Source organism: Suricata suricatta, chromosome 11 (assembly GCF_006229205.1).
Source record: "Suricata suricatta isolate VVHF042 chromosome 11, meerkat_22Aug2017_6uvM2_HiC, whole genome shotgun sequence".
NCBI lineage: Eukaryota > Metazoa > Chordata > Mammalia > Carnivora > Herpestidae > Suricata > Suricata suricatta.
In genome coordinates, this window is record NC_043710.1 from 66,970,751 (window position 1) to 66,991,711 (window position 20,961).

The following is a 20,961-nucleotide window of genomic DNA, read 5'->3' on the forward strand; positions in this document are numbered from 1 at the left end:
TGTACTAGTCAGGACCTTAGATTCCATGACCTGATGATCCTCTTCAGTGCTGCAGTGGACATTTGCCATGTTTTTATTATCTAGTGTCTGTCACGGAATCCCCCTCTCTAAGGATTGATCTCTGTTGTACTTTCTCTTGGTGTGAGGTAGGACCCATCTTCCACATTGAAAATAGACAGGATTGGGGTGCCTGGGCGGCTCAGTCAGTTGAGCATTTGGCTCTTGTTTTCAACTCAGGGCATGATCTCCTGGTTTATGGGGTCAAGCCCCCTCCTGGGTTCTCTGCTGTCAGTGCAGAGCCTGCTTGGGATTCTCCCTCTGCCCCTCCTGTGCACGTGCACTCTTTCTCTCAAAATAAATTTTAAAACTTAAAAAATAAAAAAGGAAGAAAGGGTCTCACTCTCTAACTCTCTCTCTCTCTCTCTCTCTCTCTCTCTCTCTCTCTCACACACACACACACACACACACACACACACACACACCCTTGGCCCTGGCCAAATCTGGTGATGGGCAACTGACTTGGCTTAGCCCACCCAGTGTTCTTCCCTTGAACTGCAAACCTCTGGGGAGCAATACAAGAACATGGACGTGGTTGGTGGTTATCCATGGAGACAGCTGGAAGTCATTTGTTCAAAAGTAGCAGAACTGGCATGATGACCAAATACTACTGTCAAGACACTATTACTGTGATTCCTTTGGCCGCTGACTTTCCACTTCTGCATTGGAAAACTGAGTCCCTCGACTTAAAATGATGTGTCTGTGTTCACACAATCAATTATCATCCAAGCCCAAACTCAAGTGCAAATTTCTCACTGCCCGCCCCCACTTCCTGCCCAGAACAAGAATCTCCCTTAATGTTACCCATTTCTACTCTCCAATACTCCTTTCAATAAATTCCCTTCTAAGTAAGTTTTGTAGAGTCTTTTCATTGCTGATATCCAAGACCCATAGATACACAACCATAAAATAGCGGTTTCATTTCCCACCTCAAGCCTTCATAGAAATGCAAACACTCAGATCCAAGGCTTTACTTTGGGGACACTAGAAAGACACTTGAATAAGTGGGAGAGGGGAAAGGGAGAAAAGAAAGAAAAAGAGGATGGGAGAAGGAAAAGAACCACACATTTTCTCTCTTTTTTTAATGCATTACTTATTTTTGAGAAAGAGAGAGAGAGAGAGAGAGAGAGAGAGAGAGAGAGAGAGAGAGAGAATGAATGGGGGAGGGGCAGAGAGAGGGAGACATAGAATCCAAAGCAAGCTCCAGGCTCTGAGCTGTCAGCACAGAGCCCCATGCGGGGCTTGAACTCACAAACCGAGTGATCATGACCTGAGCTGATGTCAGACACTTAACTCACTAAGCCATTCAGGCACCCCAAGAACCACACATTGTCCATTCTAGGACTGAGGGCACAGGGAGGGCCAGCAGAGGCTGCAACATTTGCCAGGAGTGATGCTAAGCATGGGAACAACACAGAGAGGGAGGTGCTTCCACATCCAAAGTGGAAAGAGTGAGGCTGGGGGAGGCTGAGAAACTGGCCCGTGGTCACAGAGCACGTGATGGCAGAGCCAGCATCTGAATCACATTGCACTGCTAACCAAACCTGCCCTTTCCACGTTAATAAGTGTGTTGAACGATGGTGGGCAAACATGTGCCTTGTTCTTTTTATAGTGTGATCTCCGCAAGTGGTATCCACAATGTGGAATGAGTTCGTAACAATGTGAGGAGATCATTGGATTCTGTATTTATTTATGTTAAAAACACAAGGTAGAAAACTTTACTAAGCCCATGAGAAGCTGAGCTGGAGGCGCACTGAAGCCTGTTTTGATTTCAATGGAGTGGATCCAGCTTGAGTGTAAATTCGAGACTGTGTTTGCTTGTCTCACACTCTATTTTTTCAAATTACTTTCGTATGGTTTATTTCATGTACTTCTCCCACTTCTGGATGAGAAAACTGAGGCCCAGGACTTGAAATAGCATGTCCATGTTCACACAGGAAATTGGCATTGAGGGAAAACTCCAACCCATACCCCCTCACTGTTCCTCCAGCCCCTCTTGCCCCTGGGCAAGAATGATTATGTACCAATTGGGTTTAACAAAGGGATCTGCATCGACTCATTCCAATGATTTGATTTAGTCTCCTAGAAATACACAGGTAAACATTAGTCCCACATCTCTCTCCAAGTATACGCAGTCTCTCTGTGTCTTTGTCTATTTATTTCTTCACCTTCTCACTGCCTCCCACCTCTCCTCACTCGCTCCTCCCTTTCTCTGTTCCTCTCCTTTCCTTCTCTTCTTTCTCCTCTTCCTCTCCTCCCACAAACACATTTGTTTTTCCTGCATAGGGATGGTATCATGTTGATGGGAGTGGGTGAAATGAGAAATTTCTTTTAAGTCCCTGGAAGCAGAATATTTTCTTATGGATTTTATTGTTTGGATTGTTTTGCCAGGCTAATGAAAAAAGACTCGGAGGTCCCCTTATCTCAGGCCAACCAGAGGATGCCTTCAAGTTTTTGTTTTTGTTTCCAAGCTGGTTCCTTACAAATGCATCCAGAAGGTCACTCTCAGGTCCCCCAGATAGGAGCAGGTAATCAATCACATCCAGGACATCAGCATCACAGAAGAGAATCTCATGAATGAGAGCACTTGGGGATGGAGAGAGGGGAGCCTGAGCTGCCCCGGAATAGTGAGCTAGGCAAAGGTGATTGGATGCATTGCTTTCTCCAGAAGTTTCCTGGGATAGTCTCAAGTATATTCCTGCTCCAGTGGCTATTCTTCCCCTCCAATTTTTGATACAAATAAATAAATATATACTCACACAAAAGGCTCAAGCATTTACCAGGTCATCTGATAATTGGAACTTGCAAGCAGTAAAGCCTGTGTCTAATAGCTCCAAGGACTGGGGAGCTCCACATGGGGCCCCTAGGAATCCCTTCAAAACAAACAGAGGGGGCTCCAGTGCTAGCTCTGCCATAGACAGGCTCTGTGAGCTTTGGCAACTCACTTCCCTTCTCTGGGCTTCACTTCCTCAATTATAAAGTGACATGATGAACTAGTTTATTCTTTCAACAAATACTTATTAAACATCTGCTTTGTGACAGGCCCTGTGCTAGGAACTGAAAATATTTGTTAAAGGACAGATAGACCCCTGGTCTCAATGGGGGAAACTATATAAACTAATAAAGGAAAATAATAATGCAATATTTTTAAGTGTTCTACAGGTATTAGGTACAAATGCAATGGAAAGACAAAGGTGGAAACAACTTGACCCAACTCTTATTTGTTTCATTTTGATCTGCCTTTCACACTGTGTTTTACTCTTTCTTGACTTAGTTATTTTCAAATAATTGTTGGTTTTATAAACCATTACCAACCATTGCATTGCATACTGTTCAATTGCCCCAACAATTGTACAAGTTAGATATTATGATCACCATTTTGGGTATTTTTTTAAATGTTTTATTTATTTTTGAGAGAGAGAGCACAAGTGGGGTAGAGGCAGAGAGAGAGGGAGACGGGGTCTGAAGTGGGTTCTGTCTGCACTGACAGCAGCAAGCCCGGTGTGGGGCTTGAACTCATGAGATCATGACTTGAGTGGGAAGTTGGATGCTCAGCTGACTGAGCCACGCAGGTCCCCGGTCATTTTGGATATTTTAGATATAAGAATAGTGAAGCTCAGGAAAGTTAAGTAACCTACTCAGGCTCACACAGCTGAGAAGTTACAGAACCAGAATATGAACCCCTAACTGTCAAAATCAAGGCTTGTGTTCTTTCCATTATGTGGTACTGTTTCAGGTACATGCAGCAACTCAGCATATTTTGTATAAACAGTGTTAAGTAAAAATATGGGGTCTTTTGCTCAGGAATTATTAAGAATTTAAGACAGAAATGGTAGAGCATTAAATAAAGCATGGAGCCCTGAACACCTATTCAGGTCACATACCCATGAAGTTGGCCCTGCCAGCCACAATTTACTTTGCAGATGACATCTCCCATCAAGGAGCCAAAGCATCACATGAATTGGCATGTCCAGACCACATTGACGAAATTTTCCAGAAGTCATGCTTCATGTGCACATTTCCTGATGTTACCTAGGGAGGTAGGGCTCAGCATGGATCACTTGGGCAGAGCTTGTGGGCTCTGTGCAGTTGCTTTCCCAGAGAAGGGAAATGTTATGTGTGGGTACAAACAGATAATCTTGGGCTGGCAAGGGCTCTGACCACAGCCTCACCTTACATTTAGAACCTGACTAGGGGGACATTAATGTAGCACAAATGGAACACAGCCAAGCCTTCTAGCCTCTCTTTTTAAACTGTGGATCAGACCTGTAGGCGCACTCTAGTGAAGGGCAGTGGGTAAAGCAACAGGGCTTGGCATATGCTGGTTTATAAGCCTCTCTCCTGAAGCACTCAAGGTGTCAGCTCCTACTGATCCTGTAGACATTATGATTGTCTTTTGGTCAGCAATTCTTAATCAGTGATACTTAAACTTTTGCAATCATAGACCCGTCTATGAAGATATGGACCATCTCCCCAGAAAAAGGACACATATGTACTTAAATATCTTGTATACAGTTATAGACTCCCTGCACAGACCCCCAAATTTTAAATAACCCCAGATATAGAACCTATAATATTAGACCCAGACAAAAATTTAGAGATCATTTTTGTGAAACCATCTTACTGCTCAGAGGCGGTGAAGGTTGAGGTCATTTTGGATAATAAAAGGTTCCGTACATGTTCAAAGACTCGCTCCCCTGATTGTCAACTCTCCCTTGAGGCCGTTACCCAACACCTAGTGTGTTCCTCTCAAAACAGTGTGGCCAAGTGGGACAAACTAACATCACAAATGGCTGATGGCAGGACATTAGTGCTCCTTTGTGGAGCACATGACAAGCCAGGGCATTAGGTATAAGAACAGGTCATGTCCTCAAGAAGTCTGCAGACATCTGGAGGAGAGCCACATATAAACAACAGAATGTACTAGAACATGTGCAGTTACAGATGTTTGAGCTAGGTTGAGGGGTGACATGCAGAAAGGCACTATCAGCTCTGTTTGATTGGATCACAAAAGTCTCATGGGAGAGAGGACGCCTACAACAGGATCTTGAAGAATGGGCAGAGGGCTATGCAGGGAAAGAACCTTCTAGCTGAGGGAACTGGCATGTACAAAGCAAGAAGGATGAGGCAGGAAGCCTGGGGTATACAGGGAGCTGGACGTGGGTGGGATTGGCTAGAATGTAGGCTATGTCTGAGGAAGAGGTGAGAGGTGATGCTGGAAGGGGCCAGATTCTGGGGGCCTCGGACCTACAGAAGAGTGTCAGTCTGAGTGATGGATGAAGGAGTCTCTTCTTTGGGATTCTGCAAGGAGGGTAGTTATCCATCTGTACCACGTGAGCTTCTGCTGTGCAGGGCTGGGGTAGAGATGGCAAGCAGGCAGCTTTGCTCAGATTCCTATCACCTCTCTCTTTAAAAATCAACTGCTGCCAGACACTAGAGAACATAAGGGCCCTGTAATGGTGAGAAGCCAGCCTAAAATACATCTCTAAGCTGTTCCTTAGATTTATTCACCAGACAGGTAAAAGATGGGAGGAGGCCTTCTCACACATACAGAGGAAATATTTTCATTTTAAAAATGAAAACATTTAAAAACCTGACCCCGGCTTGACATATTGATGCATTTCCTTCACAATGTCTCACATTTTTTTATTCACTCTTCCAGTGGAACCAGTTTAGCTATGGGTGGTGGAGAACATTTCCAGAAATGCATAACTGCTGCTGTTTCCATGTCACACTACTTCTCAGGATCTCTGGGCAGCACGGGTTAAGAAGGGGTGTGTTTTCCCCAAGCAAATACAGACACAAGAAAATCCTAATTGCTGGACCAGTCCATGCAGTCGGTATTCTGCCCTGAAGATAGTTCTTCTCTTATTCACCACGAGGTGTCACAAGAACCCTGTTTTAAAAGAAACAAAGCTTCCAAATTGAGGCCCTAAAGCAAACAATTCCCCCTAGTGTTCAGCTTTTTCAGTAAAAGATATTTTTAACTAGAATACAAACTGCCAACTCTTTAGAACTTATCTCTTGAAAAGCTACATAATGGTTATAATTCTTCAGGTTACCTGTTAGTGAGATGGTTCCTACAGGTTCACGACAGATTTTTGTACAAATACTTAATGGTAAATGCACATTGTGCAGGAAATTCCATTGCATTTACACGATTTATTTAATAAAAATAATCTCTGCGATTATTTGCATTTATTTCTGAAGGAGGATGTTTTTCCTTCCTCAGAATAAGTTCAGGAAATGGGTGAAGTGCTCAGGAAGTTAGCTAAATGCTGATGTAAATCCAAAAGGAAGGTCTGCAGTTAAAAAAAAAAAGCTAGGAAGTGGTCCTCTCTTTCACTTATGGAAAATGTTATATGGAGTTTCTCATTTAAAAGGAAGAGGACTAGGAAAAATGTGTAGGCCCATGATATCTTTTCCCGTGGATCTGGTTAGGCCGTGAAGACCTTTGCTGATAACAGTAGCCGGCAAAGAAAAACGGTGTCAAGAAATAAAATCTAGATGGAAGATTTGACTGCAATTAGCTTGTACTAAATTAAGCCCTTACTATGGAATTGGAATCAGCTCTTCCAGGAAGTGTGTTTTGGTAGGAAACTCTGAGTCCAAAAGAGGTGGTGGGACCCCTTGGCACGACCTAAACAACTAAAGGCTACCCTATCCTCCCAGGTTCCCCTCGCCACCAGCAAGTGGTGTCAGGCTGGTCTGATCTGCATACTTCCAGGGAAGGAGTCTCATTCAAGGGAAGGCTGGCTGGCTCTCCAGCGCTGCTAGGTCAGTTGCAGATTGCTGAGGCCCTTTGGTGAGTGGTCGAGGTCGTTACTGCTCTGTAGCATGCAATGCAGGGAGTGTGCTGTATCAGGTGCGCAGAGCAAACAGAAAGGTTCTGGCCTTGAAAAACCCACAGCACAGAAAGCAAAGATTCGGTTCATTGAACTGGGCCGTGGAAGACACAGCTTGTGGTGGTTTCTCTGAAAATCGCCTCTTCCTTCTATCTTTCTGCTACCACCTTCATTCAGGCCTCCATGGTTTCTCATCCAGCCTGGCCTACCTGCCTCCGGCCCCGCAGTCCTGCAGCCCTTAGCTTTGTGAAACACTAATGCGGATGTGAGCCCTCCTTGCCCTGCATCTGGGCCCGGTCCAGGGGAACACACAAGCTCCCAGGTCCTCCATAACTTGGCCTCGGGACACCTTCTCTCCTGCTGCAAGAATCTCTTCCTCCAGTTGACTGGCTGACTGCACCCCCAATGGGCGACTGTCAGCAAGGTTGATTCACACATTTATTCCTTTCCCTCTGGGTAAACGAGGAAATGGGGATTGACTGCACACTTTTTAAAACTTCTGTAGGGTAGGGGCACCTGGGTGGCTCAGTTGGTTGAGTGTCTGACTTCAGCTCAGGTCATGCTCTCTTGGTTTGTGAGTTTGAGACCCACTTGGGGCTCACTGACAATGCTGTTGCACAGAGCTGGCTTCGGATCCTCTGTCTCTCTCTCTCTCTCTCTCTGCCCCTCCCTCTCTTGCTCACACTTGCTTTCTCTTTCACTCAAAAATAAATACACTTTAAAAAAACTTCCAGAGAAAAGTCTCTTTGGATTTATAGAATTATGATCTGAGAGAAGCAAGAGAACGGGGCTCAGAGAACACAAGGCAGACCCACCTATACAGCCTTGGATTCAGAGCAAATATTTCAAATCCACACGTCCACTAGAAAAGATGTTCAGGAGGACGTGGTTCGCTGTTCTGATGATTCAGTGCCTTCAGCAGCATATCATGGGTAAGTTTTATTTTTTACTTTTTATATACTGAAATCAGTGTGTGGTTTTGATGAGCAGACTGAGACTTAAATGAATGCTGGTCTCTGGAATCCACCCCTCTCTTCTTCCTCTTCCCCCTGCTTCCCCTACACATTTACCTATTGAGGCACGAGTGTCATTTCCCAGATCCAATGATTAGATGACAACAGTCTGATAAATGGTTTCCCATATTGTTCCCGAGATTCAGATGCTGTTCTTCCCACGTGAAAACAACAAGGCCCTGGGGCTTCTGCTAGGAAGAAATTGCACAGTCGATGTGATAGGAATGGTAGCACTGGTCCTTTAGGGGCTTGGGATAGAGGGGAAATGGGGCGCTGCCATGAACTTCTGGAGGGAGACGCTGAACCTTATTTATCTCAGTGTCTGTCTCCTACAGTGCCCTCCCAGGAAAGAGGCTGGGGCATGATGGACCCTCATTCAGCTATTCAACAAATATTTACTAAGCAGTAGAGGATTTGTTTTTCCAGGTTTGGAGTTTTAAGCTTGTTAATAACAGCTGAATTCTTTCACTGTTTTGTCATCTGCACTTTTGGACTCTGAGTTGGACCTTGTCTTTCGTGGCTTTTTACAACCACTCCCTCTCTCCCTTCCCCAGCCCGGCCTGGTATTCTACAAACAGTAGGCTCTTAGCAAATGTTGTTGGAGAGGAGGAGGCAGAGGAAAAAAAAAAAGGGAAGACAGACAACTTGAACAATAAGCAATACAGTGGGTAGATGATCATTCTCAAACCCTTCTTTGAGACTAGAGAATTTTCTTTGAGGCTACTGCCTGAGCATCTTTCCAGAAAGTCCTACCTGTGTGATGGTTCTTGTTGTTACCTTTGGTTTCTTTTCTATGCTGGTTACATTTGTCACCAAAGCCCCCTCAGTTCCCCCACCTAACAAAGTAAGCCCTGCCTCCCTCCCTTCTTCTTTCTATAGACATTCCTGAAACTTGCACCCTCTGTCAGGCACAGTGCCAGGCCCTGAGAGCAGACAGGCAGGCACCTTTGGGCACCTAGAGTCATCCTCAGGGATATCAGTCTAGTGGGAAGATGGACACATGAATAGACCATTATAAACAGTGCCATCCAGGCTTCCAGAGTTGGAAGGTCAGAAGCTTAAACTCACCTATGGTAAAAAGTACAAGGAGGAGAGTCAAGGAAGTCTTCCCAGAAGAGATGACCTAAGACTTGAGTCTTGAATGAGGAACAGACAAGATCTCTTTGAAGAAAGACTGAAGGAACATTCTAGACCAAGGGAAACACCTATGAAAAGGTGAAGGAGTGCGAGGCAAAGGGTGGACAAGGACAAATTGTTCTATGTGATTTATCAATTCCATCTCCTGGCTTTATACTGATGCAACCCTCAGGCATTTTAGAAAGCTTTGATAGCCAATCGTTTCATCTCTTAAAGAAAAAGGCACTGATAATGTGGGCTCACAGGGAGATTAAGCACGGCTTTTGGGTGAAAACAGGATTGGGTGCTGAGAGGATAAAAAAATCAGGTGACTGATGTGAAAGGCAATACGTTTTCATTTTTATTCTCTTCAGAGAGTGAGATGTTGGAACCGTTTGCATGAGGGCAGGTGAATGCATGACTTCTCTCAGCCAGAGTGATTCTGGGAATTTCAGGTGGGGCCAATGACCATTTTGAAAGCCTTTTGGAATATACCTTTGCATGTCCAACATTTTCACAACATTTAGCAAGATGCTCCCATTACTCCAGGCCTGCTGCACTGTGAAGGAAAATTGAGGAGAGGATTATGCCCTTCTTCAAGTGTGGTTTGTTTCTGTTCACAGAACCTCTGAAGACAGGAAGCCAAGGCTGACCTCTTTAGACAAGAGTGAACTCAACTTTAAAATTATGATTGCATGTGAAAGCTAAAATGGGAAAGAAAAAAATCAGTTCTCAGGACAGAAATGCTAAAAACCCTTGGGCCACATTCCAGTCAAGGTCCTGGCCCTGCACACAGAGCTCCCATTGGGGGTGGGTGGCCGGGAGACCGGCCAAGACCAGTTCAAGTCAGTTGAGTGTCAGGAATCATGAGGTTTAATCTAGAGGTGTCCAGTTTACAGATAAAGAAACTTAGCAGAGTGATTATGCTACATAATCCTTAAACAACAGAAGCTCATGGCCAGGTCCCATTATTGAGTTGCCTGCCAAAGCATTTATCCATTCCCAACAAACTATTTGAAGTCATTGAAGAAATCAGAGGAGTGGAGTATGTTTTAGTTTCCTAGGGCTGCGGTAACAAATGGTCATAAACTGGGTGGCTTAAGACCCAGATATTTATTCTCATGCAGTTCTGGAGACTAGAAGTCTGCAATCAAGGTGTTGCCAAGGTTGGCTCCTATAGGAGGCTCTGAGGAAGAATCTTTCTTGCTTCCCTCCTAGCTTTAGGGGGCAGCTGACAATCTTTGGTGTTTCTGGCCTGGCCCGAGTCTGTATCACCCTAATCTCTGCCTCTGTGTTCACAAGGTGTTCTCTCCTCTTGGTGTCTGTGTCCAAATTTCCCCCTAATTATGAGGACACCAGTCATCGAATTAGGGCCCACCCTATGATCTCATTTTAAGTTGATTACATCTGCAAAGACCCTATTTCCAAGTAACTTCATCATATTCACAGCTACAAGGAGGTAGAACTTCAGCATGTCTTTTGGGCAAACACAACTCAACCCACCACTTCTACAGAACAACAACAAAAACCCGGGCTGGGCATGAGAAGACCAGACTGTCCAACCTACTACCTCTCCGTTGGGTTTCCTTGGGCAAGTCCCTTGCCCTAAGTTTCTGTTCTCCCTTCAACAAGACAGTGCCTGCCCTGCTTACTTTAGAGATGAGAATAAGATAAAATCATGTAAATAAAAGTATTTTCTATATGGAAAGTGTTTCTACAAGTGCAATTGTGAATTCATTCCAGATTGTGTTGACTTTTCCTTAACTTCATAACTACTTAATGAGTAGGTAATGAAATGAGAAACACAGCCTGTGTTACAGGGAAGAGGATTTCAATTACATACCCCCCTCCATTTATGGTTTGAGATAAAAGTGCAATAGCAATCTGCTGTGAAGAGTTGTATTACAGATCCTTCTAACCTGGGCTTTTTACTTACACCAAAACAGGGTGGTATTCAGGTAAAATTAGGGTGTGGGCTGTAATTTAAGGGCAAACCAAGGGGACCTATATTCTCCTCTGGGACATCAGCAGACATCCCCAAAGGCCACGGTTCCCCTTCCCTCTGTGTGGGTGTGGTCCTTAGTATTTGCTCCCATGACAATGTCCTGATAATGGCTTTGAATCTGCTTTGTCTGATGACTTTTCTGGATCTGGAGACATAGGCCACCTAATTTATAAAGTTAACTGAAAGGAGTCGTTCTCATGGTTGACTGATATGACATTCTCCCGTATCTATTACACAAAAACAACCACTGTGTGGCCAAGAAAACAAAGTTTTTCAATGAAAAAAAAAAAAAAGTCCCCTAACCCCTTTTACAGAATCCTAAAGCTCTAATGGTGATAGGAAAAACTTTTTGAGGCCACCAGATTGTCAAAGGTGCTTGGAAAGTGTATTAAAAATGGTCACACATATTGGAAAAGCCAAAAAGAAGTGTCACGGGATGACAGCTTGGGAATTACAGTGACTTCCAGAGCAGCATGTGACCATTTGAGTGGTACTGATGACCACAGTAGTGATAAATTCTGTTGACCTTGGACCTTGGGGGTTTGCTGACCCAGGAGAAATCCCAGAGGCGAAAAATAGCACCAGCAAAAAAGAAACAAAGAGGCTCTCAGAAAGAGGCTCTCAATCTGTCCTGCAAACCAAATTCTCTATTTCTCACTGCTGGGAATGTGTGCTTCCTGGGGGCTATCATACACCCCCAGAAGTATGCCAAATCACAGACCACTTAATAAACAAAACTTTATTTTCCTTTAATACAAAAATTAAATAGCAAAGTTTATTTTTTTTGTACAGTGATAAATTAGAAATTTACAGTACAGACATCAATGCAGACATACATTTGTACATCCTTAAAAGCAGGGTCTGTTTTCTTTGATGTTCAGCAGTGTGTTAGGGCACGTGTAGCAGGGGTTTGCCTGGTACCTCTCTGTCAAACATCTGAGAGCCCCCCGAGGCTGGCCTCAAGGTGGAAGGAGCTGCAGGGCGGCACGGGGATCCAAGCACAGCTCACAGAGCACCAGCCTGACTGCTGCACAAATGCTGAGTCCCATTTCACCTGGTCACAGAGCACACCTGGCATTTACTCCACCTTTCCTACAAAGAGCTCAAGGGGCCTTTCATCCCGAGACCTTCGGAAGTCTCACGACATCCCTGTGAGGTAGGAAAAAATTCAGAACCACCTAGATGCCCCACCGGGCAGCCTTCCCCCTCCCAAAACTCACAACCAAGTTGGGGTCTGAGCCCCTGAACAGGATGTGGAGAGGTGCACATCCTGAGGGAGAAGATGGACCAGGCTTCGGGCGGGGTGGGGGGTGGGGGCAGGCAGAGGTGCTCCTGCCCCTCTTCTCAGAAGCCTTCTGAGATGACAGTGGTCATATACTGGATGTTGCAGGAGATCAGGGAGCCACAAAAACCTGGAGGACATGGCTCATAGAGGATCCCAAACAGGCTCTCTATAAACTGCCTGGGCAAATACTGGGAATTTGCTGGTGCAAAGAAAGGAAATAAGGGAAACAGGAACAGGCTGCTACAGGGCAAGTGGCCTCACCAAGGGGAAGAGGCCTGTTGGGGAGGGTCAGGGTTCACTTCCCTCTTGGTGATAGCCAGCATGCCGTTACTGTACATGTGCATGGCAAGAGGCAGAGGCAGAGAGCTCTGACCAGGCCACAGTAAAACAAAATCCATTATTTAAGGCTCCGGTATCTGATCCTTGGTAGAAGCAAAATACTCTTCTAGGAGTTTCCAAGATCTATGACCGAGGCCCAGAGGAAAAATGATAACCTGAGTCCTTTGCCAAACATTATACAAACCCAGATGAGGGAGGACTCTGAACCCAAATACAATAAAAGAACACAAGGAACCGTTAGAGTCCAGTGAACTGACATAATTGGCTGGAAAAGCAACTCCCTCCAATCTCTCCCATCACAGAATGAAATTCAGGATGTAGCTTGATCCTGGGGGCTCCTTTCCAAAGTCTGTGCTCTGTGGCTCTCCTCCCTAACTGCTGCTGTGGCCACCTCAACCGGAGCCAAAGACTGCAGTAGCCTGGTGACACCTCTTTAAATTAAGTCTGCCCTCCAGGGCCGCAACTGTCAAGCTCTGTTTCCTCGAGGCCCAGCTTGGTTCCTAACTCTGGAAGTCCTGAATTCAGTGACCAGGAGGCTGAGGGGGGAATGAGAGAGGACAGAGCTGATAAAGTCACAATGCAGAACCTAAACACAGAAGTTCCCCCTGATTTCTGGGTTTGCGGGTGCAGGCAAGGGAGTGACTGGGGAGAGGAAAGTCAGAGATCTTCTCAGGAAAATAAAAAGTATCACCCCTTCTCCAGTTTCAGGACCCAGAGCAAGTTGCCAGCTCAGAAGCAGTCTCAGAGATCAGGAAACAGGTCTCCGTGGAGGAAAAAGGATATGAATCAACCAAGTAGCTCAACCAGATGGTTCAGGCCAGTTCCACCCTACCCTGTGTTCCTCTGCCCTGAGGTGTGGCCTTTATGGAGGAAGATAAAGAAGGGTTTGCCAGAGTGGAGGGTAGACAGTGGTGCCCTTGGGCCCTGTTGAATAAAATCTCCAGAGGTGTGACTGCAGCTTCCTGCAGGAAGAGGAAGTTGACTTCTGGTGAGGTAGGAAGCTACAATCACACCTACTTATTCTAGATTTCAAAGAAAAACAGCCCTAACCTTTTCTCTAGCAAGATGTCCTCCAATTCACCTGTAAGCATCACGTGGAACACCTCAAGCCGTGACATGCCTGCCCCACAGTCACATTAGGATTTGGGAGCTCATGTTCGATTTAAGCCAAAGTTCATAGCCTTCTGAGGAGATTCCCACAGAGACTGTCATGAAACAGGGCTGAAAATTTCTGTCAAAAACCCTGTCACTGACTTACACGGAATCTTGAAGAGGGATGAGAGACACATTAAAGGTAGTAAGTAAGACCCAGGAAGAGGTTTATGGGATGGGGACAGTGAAACAGATGACAATTCAGAGGCCCATGCTCCTTCCCCAAAACCAACTGCAAAAGTCAGCAGACCCAGAACTGTCAGTCCACGTCGTTTGGAAAGACAGAGCTTATACTCCGTGACATCCCCTTCGGTGCCTAACACAGGGCTCTACACATGATTGGCACTCAGTAAATGTGCTAGTAATTTACTTTTTTTTTTTTTTTTAAACAAATACCAAGTGAAAAGGTGATGGAATCGCGTCAAGGTAACAAGGTAACTGACTCCTCAGCCACAAAGTTCCTTTCCTGAAACCATAAACACTCTCCATTGTCTGGAACGTGAAAGAAAAGGCCCACAGCCCTGTGACATTGCCAGGGCTACTAATCCCGTCTGCACTGACAGCCACTTAGGATCAAATAGACTTTCCCCTGAGAAGGCAAGAGATTTGTAGAAGAGGCCAGTTCAAACCCAGAAAGTTGCCAGGCCACTGCCTCCAGAACTCAGGTGTATAGTTTCCTCCTAGTACTCTTATTATTATTTCATTATTCACAAATGTTGAGCACCTACTCTGTGCCTGGCCCTCTGCTGGGTGCTGCCTTGGGCACACAATCGCTGAAACATTCCCAACAACATGGCGTTACAAACCCCTATAACCTAACAGTCGGGCCAGTGCGCTACTGCACCCTCCTTCTTCCCTTTCCTGGGGCAGCGTCTCATCATAACTCCCAAGGCACTGGAGTGGAGCGTGAGTAAGGGCAGGCTCCGCCCGGGGACGCAGGCTCCAGGGCCCTGGCCAGCTATGGGAACTGTCTGCAAGCAGCACACAGAGTTCACATTTTATATTTCCTAGGCAACTTAGTCTCAGATGGAGTTCAACTGATCCTTGTGGGGATCATTTCTCATGCTCCTAGAAGCCTGACCCAGAGTCCAGCCAAGGTACTCAGGCTCAGCACACACGCCAGGGGCCACCCATGCCCATTTAGCATCTGTCCTCAAAGCCCCAAGACTTTCCCATCCAAAATACACAACAGACCTTACATGCATCTTCACCTCAGACTCCCTACAAGAGCCCTCAAAATCAGAGGAAAGAAGAAAGGAAAATGTCAAACCATGGACATAAAGCTCATGAAAACAAAAAAGGACATGCTTATTTCCAGAATTTGACCACCTATTTGGGATTTTGAGTCCCTGGAAATGTTTTCCCACACACACACAAAAAATGTGATAAAAGAGGTTTCCTACCTGTTTTTAGAGGGGGGTGGGTGGGGCATGAATAAATATATGAGTCACTGCAAAGTAGTTGCTGAAGGACAAGTAGGTATGAGCTACAAGGAGAGCAACTTGCGATACTGTCAACAATTTGTCCTAGAGAGCTGGTGATTAGAAGGCCAGAGGCAGGTTAAGAGAAAGTCCAGTTACAATTTTAAAAGAATTGCAACTTTTGAGGGCTGCTAGGGGGTACCCCATTGTGAGGAACATAAAGCATAAATTTTAAAAGCTCTGGATACCTCTGCAAAAGGCAATTAAGACCTGTGTGGCTACGAGTTTGCAGTTCATTTCATATGGTCTACACTTTATTCCCTACTAACCAATCAAGCTCCTGGCTGGCATTCTGGAGATTCATTAAGCACCATATAAATACTCCAGGCCACACTGACTCCAATGAAAGCTGGTAAGAAGCGTTTGCCAATTACTAAGAAACCATTATGCACCAACTAGTTGGATTAGCTGTCCTACGTTCTCTCTACGAAACAGAAAAAGTCTTCATTGTGGTAGTAGACTAGACTCTGATAACATTCTTATGCTAAAGGAAAGAAAGGCACTATCATTCTGAGAATGCAAGCTGACCATAGTTTTAAAGTCAGTTGAGTATACTATTTTGTCATGGTCCAAGAATGTGCTTTTAATTGTAATTGACACACACAAATTACACAGCTAATCTGTGTGAATGCAAAGTTGCCAAGAAACTTAATGTTGTAGCTCTTCCAGATTGGCGTCTGCATAGATGCAATCACACAAAGTAAAATATATTAAGTCCCCATTGCTCAATGCAATAGGTCTCTGGGGTCGGTAAGGTAAGTCGACTTGGTAAATCTCATTTTCCTCTGAATTAAATGATTGTCAGAAAGTGAATCACCCTTACTTTTCCCCTCATTAGGCACGCTGCAGTGCAAAAATTCCTATAAAAATACTTGTTTTGAGTCATTAATGTAAAATGAAGAAAACAGCAGCAGCCTAGAACAGGGATGTTGAAATTTGAAAGGAAGAGAGAGAAGAAAAGTCCACTGGATACTTTACGTGTGTTTGTACAGTACTTTTGTTTTTTCAAACAATTCTGGTTTATGACAAAGGCACTGAAAGATTCTGACACCACCTCTTGGGAGAGCAATCCACAAAGTTCTAAACAGCAGACAGCGCACCACAGAAAATGTTTATGTTAGATCAGCCAAACTATAAAACTCTTGTAACACTTCTCTGAACCCAGTGTTTCCAGTGTTTATAGATTGCTTTGCTATCTGAAAGACCCAGTTAGTATTTAAGATTTTAAGGGTTAAAAAAGTTCATCTTTCTCCCTGCAAGTTATCTACTCACAGCTCAAATCCCACTCTGCAGGGAAAAGCAGCATCGCCCTGGAACCTCCTGGAATCTAGGCAGGACCTCCACGCTCCAAGCTGCGACCTGCTAAAGTGATCAATGTTTTGATTTTTCACAGCTTTGAAAGCCTCTAACTGGCTTTTCCATTTTGGATCATTCCAAAGTCTGCAGCAAAATCATTACTTTTATGATTGCTGGGGAGTCGGGGGGGAGGGCAGGTGGTGGTGGCTTAAGGGGTCACTTAAGTGTTGCCAGTTGGTTCAAACTGAGATTCACCGCGTGAAACTTTTCATCGCATTTTGCACCAAAATGCTATCATTCCCACCTTCCATATTTGGAGAGCGTGGAGGCCGGGTAGCCTTATACCACAGTTTCATTGCCTTTCCCAGGCTTCACCCAACCATTCCCTCGCTTCTCTCTCTTCACCTTCCCAGAATTCACCAGTCTATTAGAACACTTCTGCCACGTATGAAGAGTTTTGGCAGACCAAATCCACATGCCTGAAGTGATGCCCACCAGCAAAGACATAAAAATTTTCAACATTTCGACTGCTGTATTGGAGTCATCCGCAGAATACCGGAAGAGTGCCCAGTTGGAGATTTCATAGAAATAACAGGCAATCACACAGGTTGCAGGAACCGTATACAGGACTGAGAAGACCCCGATCTTGACCATCAGCCTTTCCAGCTTGTCTGTCTTTGTCCCGTCCTTTTGAAGATTGGACCGAATTTTAAACAAGGCCACTAAGCCTGCAGCAATGAACAAAGTTCCAATCACCAAGTAAGTGAAGAGGGGGGCCACCACAAAGCCTGTGAGGGCATCAAGGTTTTGGTTTCCTACATAGCACAGGCCGGTGAGTTCATCAGCATCCACCAGTCTCATGATCAAGATGACAATGGTTTTCACTGCAGGGATGGCCCAGGCAGCAATGTGGAAATAAGAACTGTGCATTTCAATGGCTTCATGACCCCACTTGAGTCCTGCCGCCAAAAACCAAGTAAGTGTCAGAATAACCCACCAGATGGAACTGGCCATTCCGAAAAAGTACATCAGCAAGAAAATGATTGCACATCCTGTGTTCTTAAGTCCTTCTTGGATGAGAACAGGTTCTGCTGCCTCTTCAAAATCGCAGGATATCCTTTCCCGGCCTACAGTCAGCCTGACAATATAAGCAATGCTATAAATATTATAGCACATACTGAGAAATATGATGGGGCGCTCAGGGTAGGAAAACCTAGAAGAATCGATCAGGAAGGTCAGCACGGTGAAGGCGGTGGAGATGAAGCACAGGCTGGCCCATATGGCCATCCAGATGTCCGTGAACTCCTTGGCTGAGCGACTATATAAGCCAGCATCATAGCCACACTTGAGGACACAGTTCAGGCTCCTTTTCACCCAGATGTACTGATCCGAATTGGTTCCTACGGAGTGGCACTCTTCCCCAGGCTGGATGGGGGTTTTGTGAGGTAATGGTACCTCTTCATCACCCGGCCCTTCCATGCACATGTGGTTGTGGTCATTCTGGGGTGGGAATTTGCTGCAGTTCAGGCTCTCTGGCCAGGCAAAGCCAAATTCCTTCAGGACAGGTTCACAGCGCCTCTTGACCGAAAGACACATGCCGCCACATGGGCCGATGGGGATGTTGATCTTCTCTGTGCACATTGGCACATACACCGAACAAAGGAAGAACTGGAAAAGTAATGAAATGAACAAAGAAAACAATGACTTGGAAGTCAGACCAATTGTTTGCGTGAAGCGGAGTTGAATGCTTCCAGGCAAAGTACCTATCTACTTTTAAGCCAGCCATTGGGACTCTGTTTACTCTGACCTCAAACTAGGGTGCCTAAAAATCTAGCAATCCCTGTCACAAATCCAGGAAAACAGAAATAAATACATATATTAAAAGGGCCTCAAGAGTTACATAATCCCTTTTTGCAAAATGCTTAAGAAAACAAAAACCCTTAAAAATTGACTTTGGGACCCCTATTTGAAAGAGGTGAACCGACTATTCAAATGACGGAGTCATTTCAGTGATGGGGTGATTTATTTTCATTGTTTCTTTATCACCATAAAATAAATGTAAAAAATGTAGAGCCAGTTTTTCTCCTATTAATATTCTCTTTTCTCTACTTTAGACCCTAAAATTAATTTTTAATCAGTTCCCATACTGAGAGAGAAAATGTTCTGAGACACTGTTAGACCCAAGGATTGGGATGCAGGTTGAGGTCTCTGGTCACCAGGGGTTTCTTTGGCCAGGTTTCCTCAATGCATAATAATGAAGCACAATAGGAAAATATAACTGTTAAGTCCCTGAAACTGCAACACCAGCAGGGGAGAGCCCAGTTGCTGTCCTCAATTCCTCCAGCATTGATAAACAGTCTGCTTGGCTCCTTACAGATGTTGTCTATGAAGTCTAGAGTTACAAGTAACTATTTTCCAGCATGTAAAGGGATCCAGTCCTGTCCTTCAAAACAGCTTGGCGGCTTCCCCAGGATACATGTAATTAAAAATATATATCCCTGCAAAAGCTGTTTCTCCAACGAAATTGCCACTGATGTCAGGATATGTGCTGTTTCCAAACTGAGAGCTAGAGGATCATTTCTTAAGCTTTCATAACCTAGTTCTAACGTTCTGAAAGCTCCAAAGGGACATGTCAGCAGCAACAGGTCTAATCCCAATCATTTTTCTGAAACCACAATCCAACTTTTAAAGTGACCTATGTAAAAACATGCATCTAGTAAGTAAGCTGTCTGCCTATTTCTTATCTCTCAGAAGTTACAACCAGAGCCACGGATTTCTGAAGTATTTAGCCTGAAAAACACTATTTTTCCCTCACGTTCTATCCTTTCTAAATTTATTAAAATCACTCATAGCCTCACCAACCAAAGCACAATAGTGCTAACACTTTTAAAAATTCTCTTTCAGTTCCTTAAAAAAATGAGTTGGTTGTTGCTTTTGTTCAGATTATAAGCACCCTGTATCAAATTATTTCTTCATTTATTGTAAAATGAACATTTTCTCCATCATTACATAAGCTTTAAAATTTTTAATGATTGAAAAAAAAATCCTCCAGTATATAAGTTATCTTCCTGGTGTTTGACCACTCCATCACCTTTTTTCCCAAGCCGGGAGTGTTTTCTCCCGTCTAAGTCCTAAACCTGCCCTCAACCCTAAAGATCAGAAAGTCTCAAGCCACCCAACCATTCCATCCAGCATGACCTCTAAAGTGCTGCTGGATGCGCGAGGAGGGTCCACGCCGCAGAAAACGGGGCAATGGTGTTTCATTTAATATCCCACCCAAAAATATAGGGGAGAAAGGAGGTCGGTGAGGGAGGATAAGTTCCCGTCTCCTTATCTCTCCTTCCAAGTCTTAGTTTCAGCTGGCTGCCTTGCTGGGGACTCGCCCACCAAGCAGCGGCGGCCAGAATCCTTGGCAAAGATAACCCTCAGCTCCACTGGGGTTAGGGGCTTGGCCAGACACGGGTGAACAGGGGAGAAAAACGGAAGGGCGGGGTGTAAGAGTGGGTTCTTTCGCAGGCCAGATGACTTACACAACGTTTTGGCTTCCAGTCCCTGCGAAGGGACAGAAAAGTGGGGGTGGGGATGGAAATCACTTTTCCAGGGTAGTTATATCCTTCAGCCTAGGAAGGGGGCAGGGGGCTTGATTTGGCAAGCGCTCCACGGAGTTAGTTTGAGGCGTCCCTGCCCAAGGGGTCCCTGTCCCGCCAGGGGTGGGGGTGGGGGCGCCCACCTGCAGCTGGCTGGAGCAGCCGTACTGGATGAGCGGCGTGAAAGTTGTCAGCTGCAGCTCGGCGTCTGTCTGCAGCTCGTGCCCCACCAGGTTGGGCATCTTGGTCACGTTGTAGCCCAGGTTCTGGCACATGGAGATGCGGATGGGGTCGCAGCGCCGCTCCTCCTCGTCCCCGAAGCCTCGCGCTGGCCCCGGGAGCAGCAGCAGCAACAGCAGCAGTAGCAGCAGCCGCAGACTGAGATCGACGCCCCCGGGCGCCCCCAGGACGCTCGGCACTGAGCCCCGCCAGGCCATGGCCAGAGCCGGGGGCGGCGGCGGCGGGGGCTGGTCCAGCAGACACCCCCAGTTTGCACGGGGGCGCCGGCTGCCCGCGCTGCTCCCAGCTCCGGGAAAGGGAGACTGATAAGGCGCCAAGGGCGACGAAGGGGCAGCGGCCGGGTCTCTGGCAGCTGCGCGCGACTGTGTGGGATATTAGACGCCCGTGGCCGGGGCCGAAGGACAGAGTGCGAGGGTCATGGCTGCAGGCTGCAAGCCCCCAACCCGGCGCCGGCCGCGTCCTCTCTACGTCTTAGCGAATCCCACCAGCACCCAGCGCCGCGCAGCTCTCAGCGCCAGAGCCCTCCGCAGCGCTGGAGGTTCGCT

The 20,961-nt window shown here is 45.7% G+C and overlaps 1 protein-coding gene across 2 annotated transcripts in view; it reads right to left on the minus strand.

The window, feature by feature from the left end:
* Positions 1–20,918, minus strand: part of FZD4 (frizzled class receptor 4) — a 57,689-nt gene extending 36,771 nt beyond the window's left edge. The window contains exons 1-2 of one of the 2 annotated variants that reach the window (XM_029914848.1): positions 20,320–20,918; positions 16,894–18,257 (exon numbers count right to left, since the gene is read on the minus strand). In XM_029914848.1, the coding sequence (XP_029770708.1) occupies positions 16,929–18,257; positions 20,320–20,613 (1,623 nt within the window). In that variant the 5' untranslated portion in view covers positions 20,614–20,918 and the 3' untranslated portion in view covers positions 16,894–16,928. Of the gene's footprint in view, positions 1–11,760; positions 18,258–20,319 lie in introns of those variants that run through there. The other variant, XM_029914847.1, reaches the window with a different exon arrangement.
* Positions 20,919–20,961: the final 43 nt, after the last annotated feature.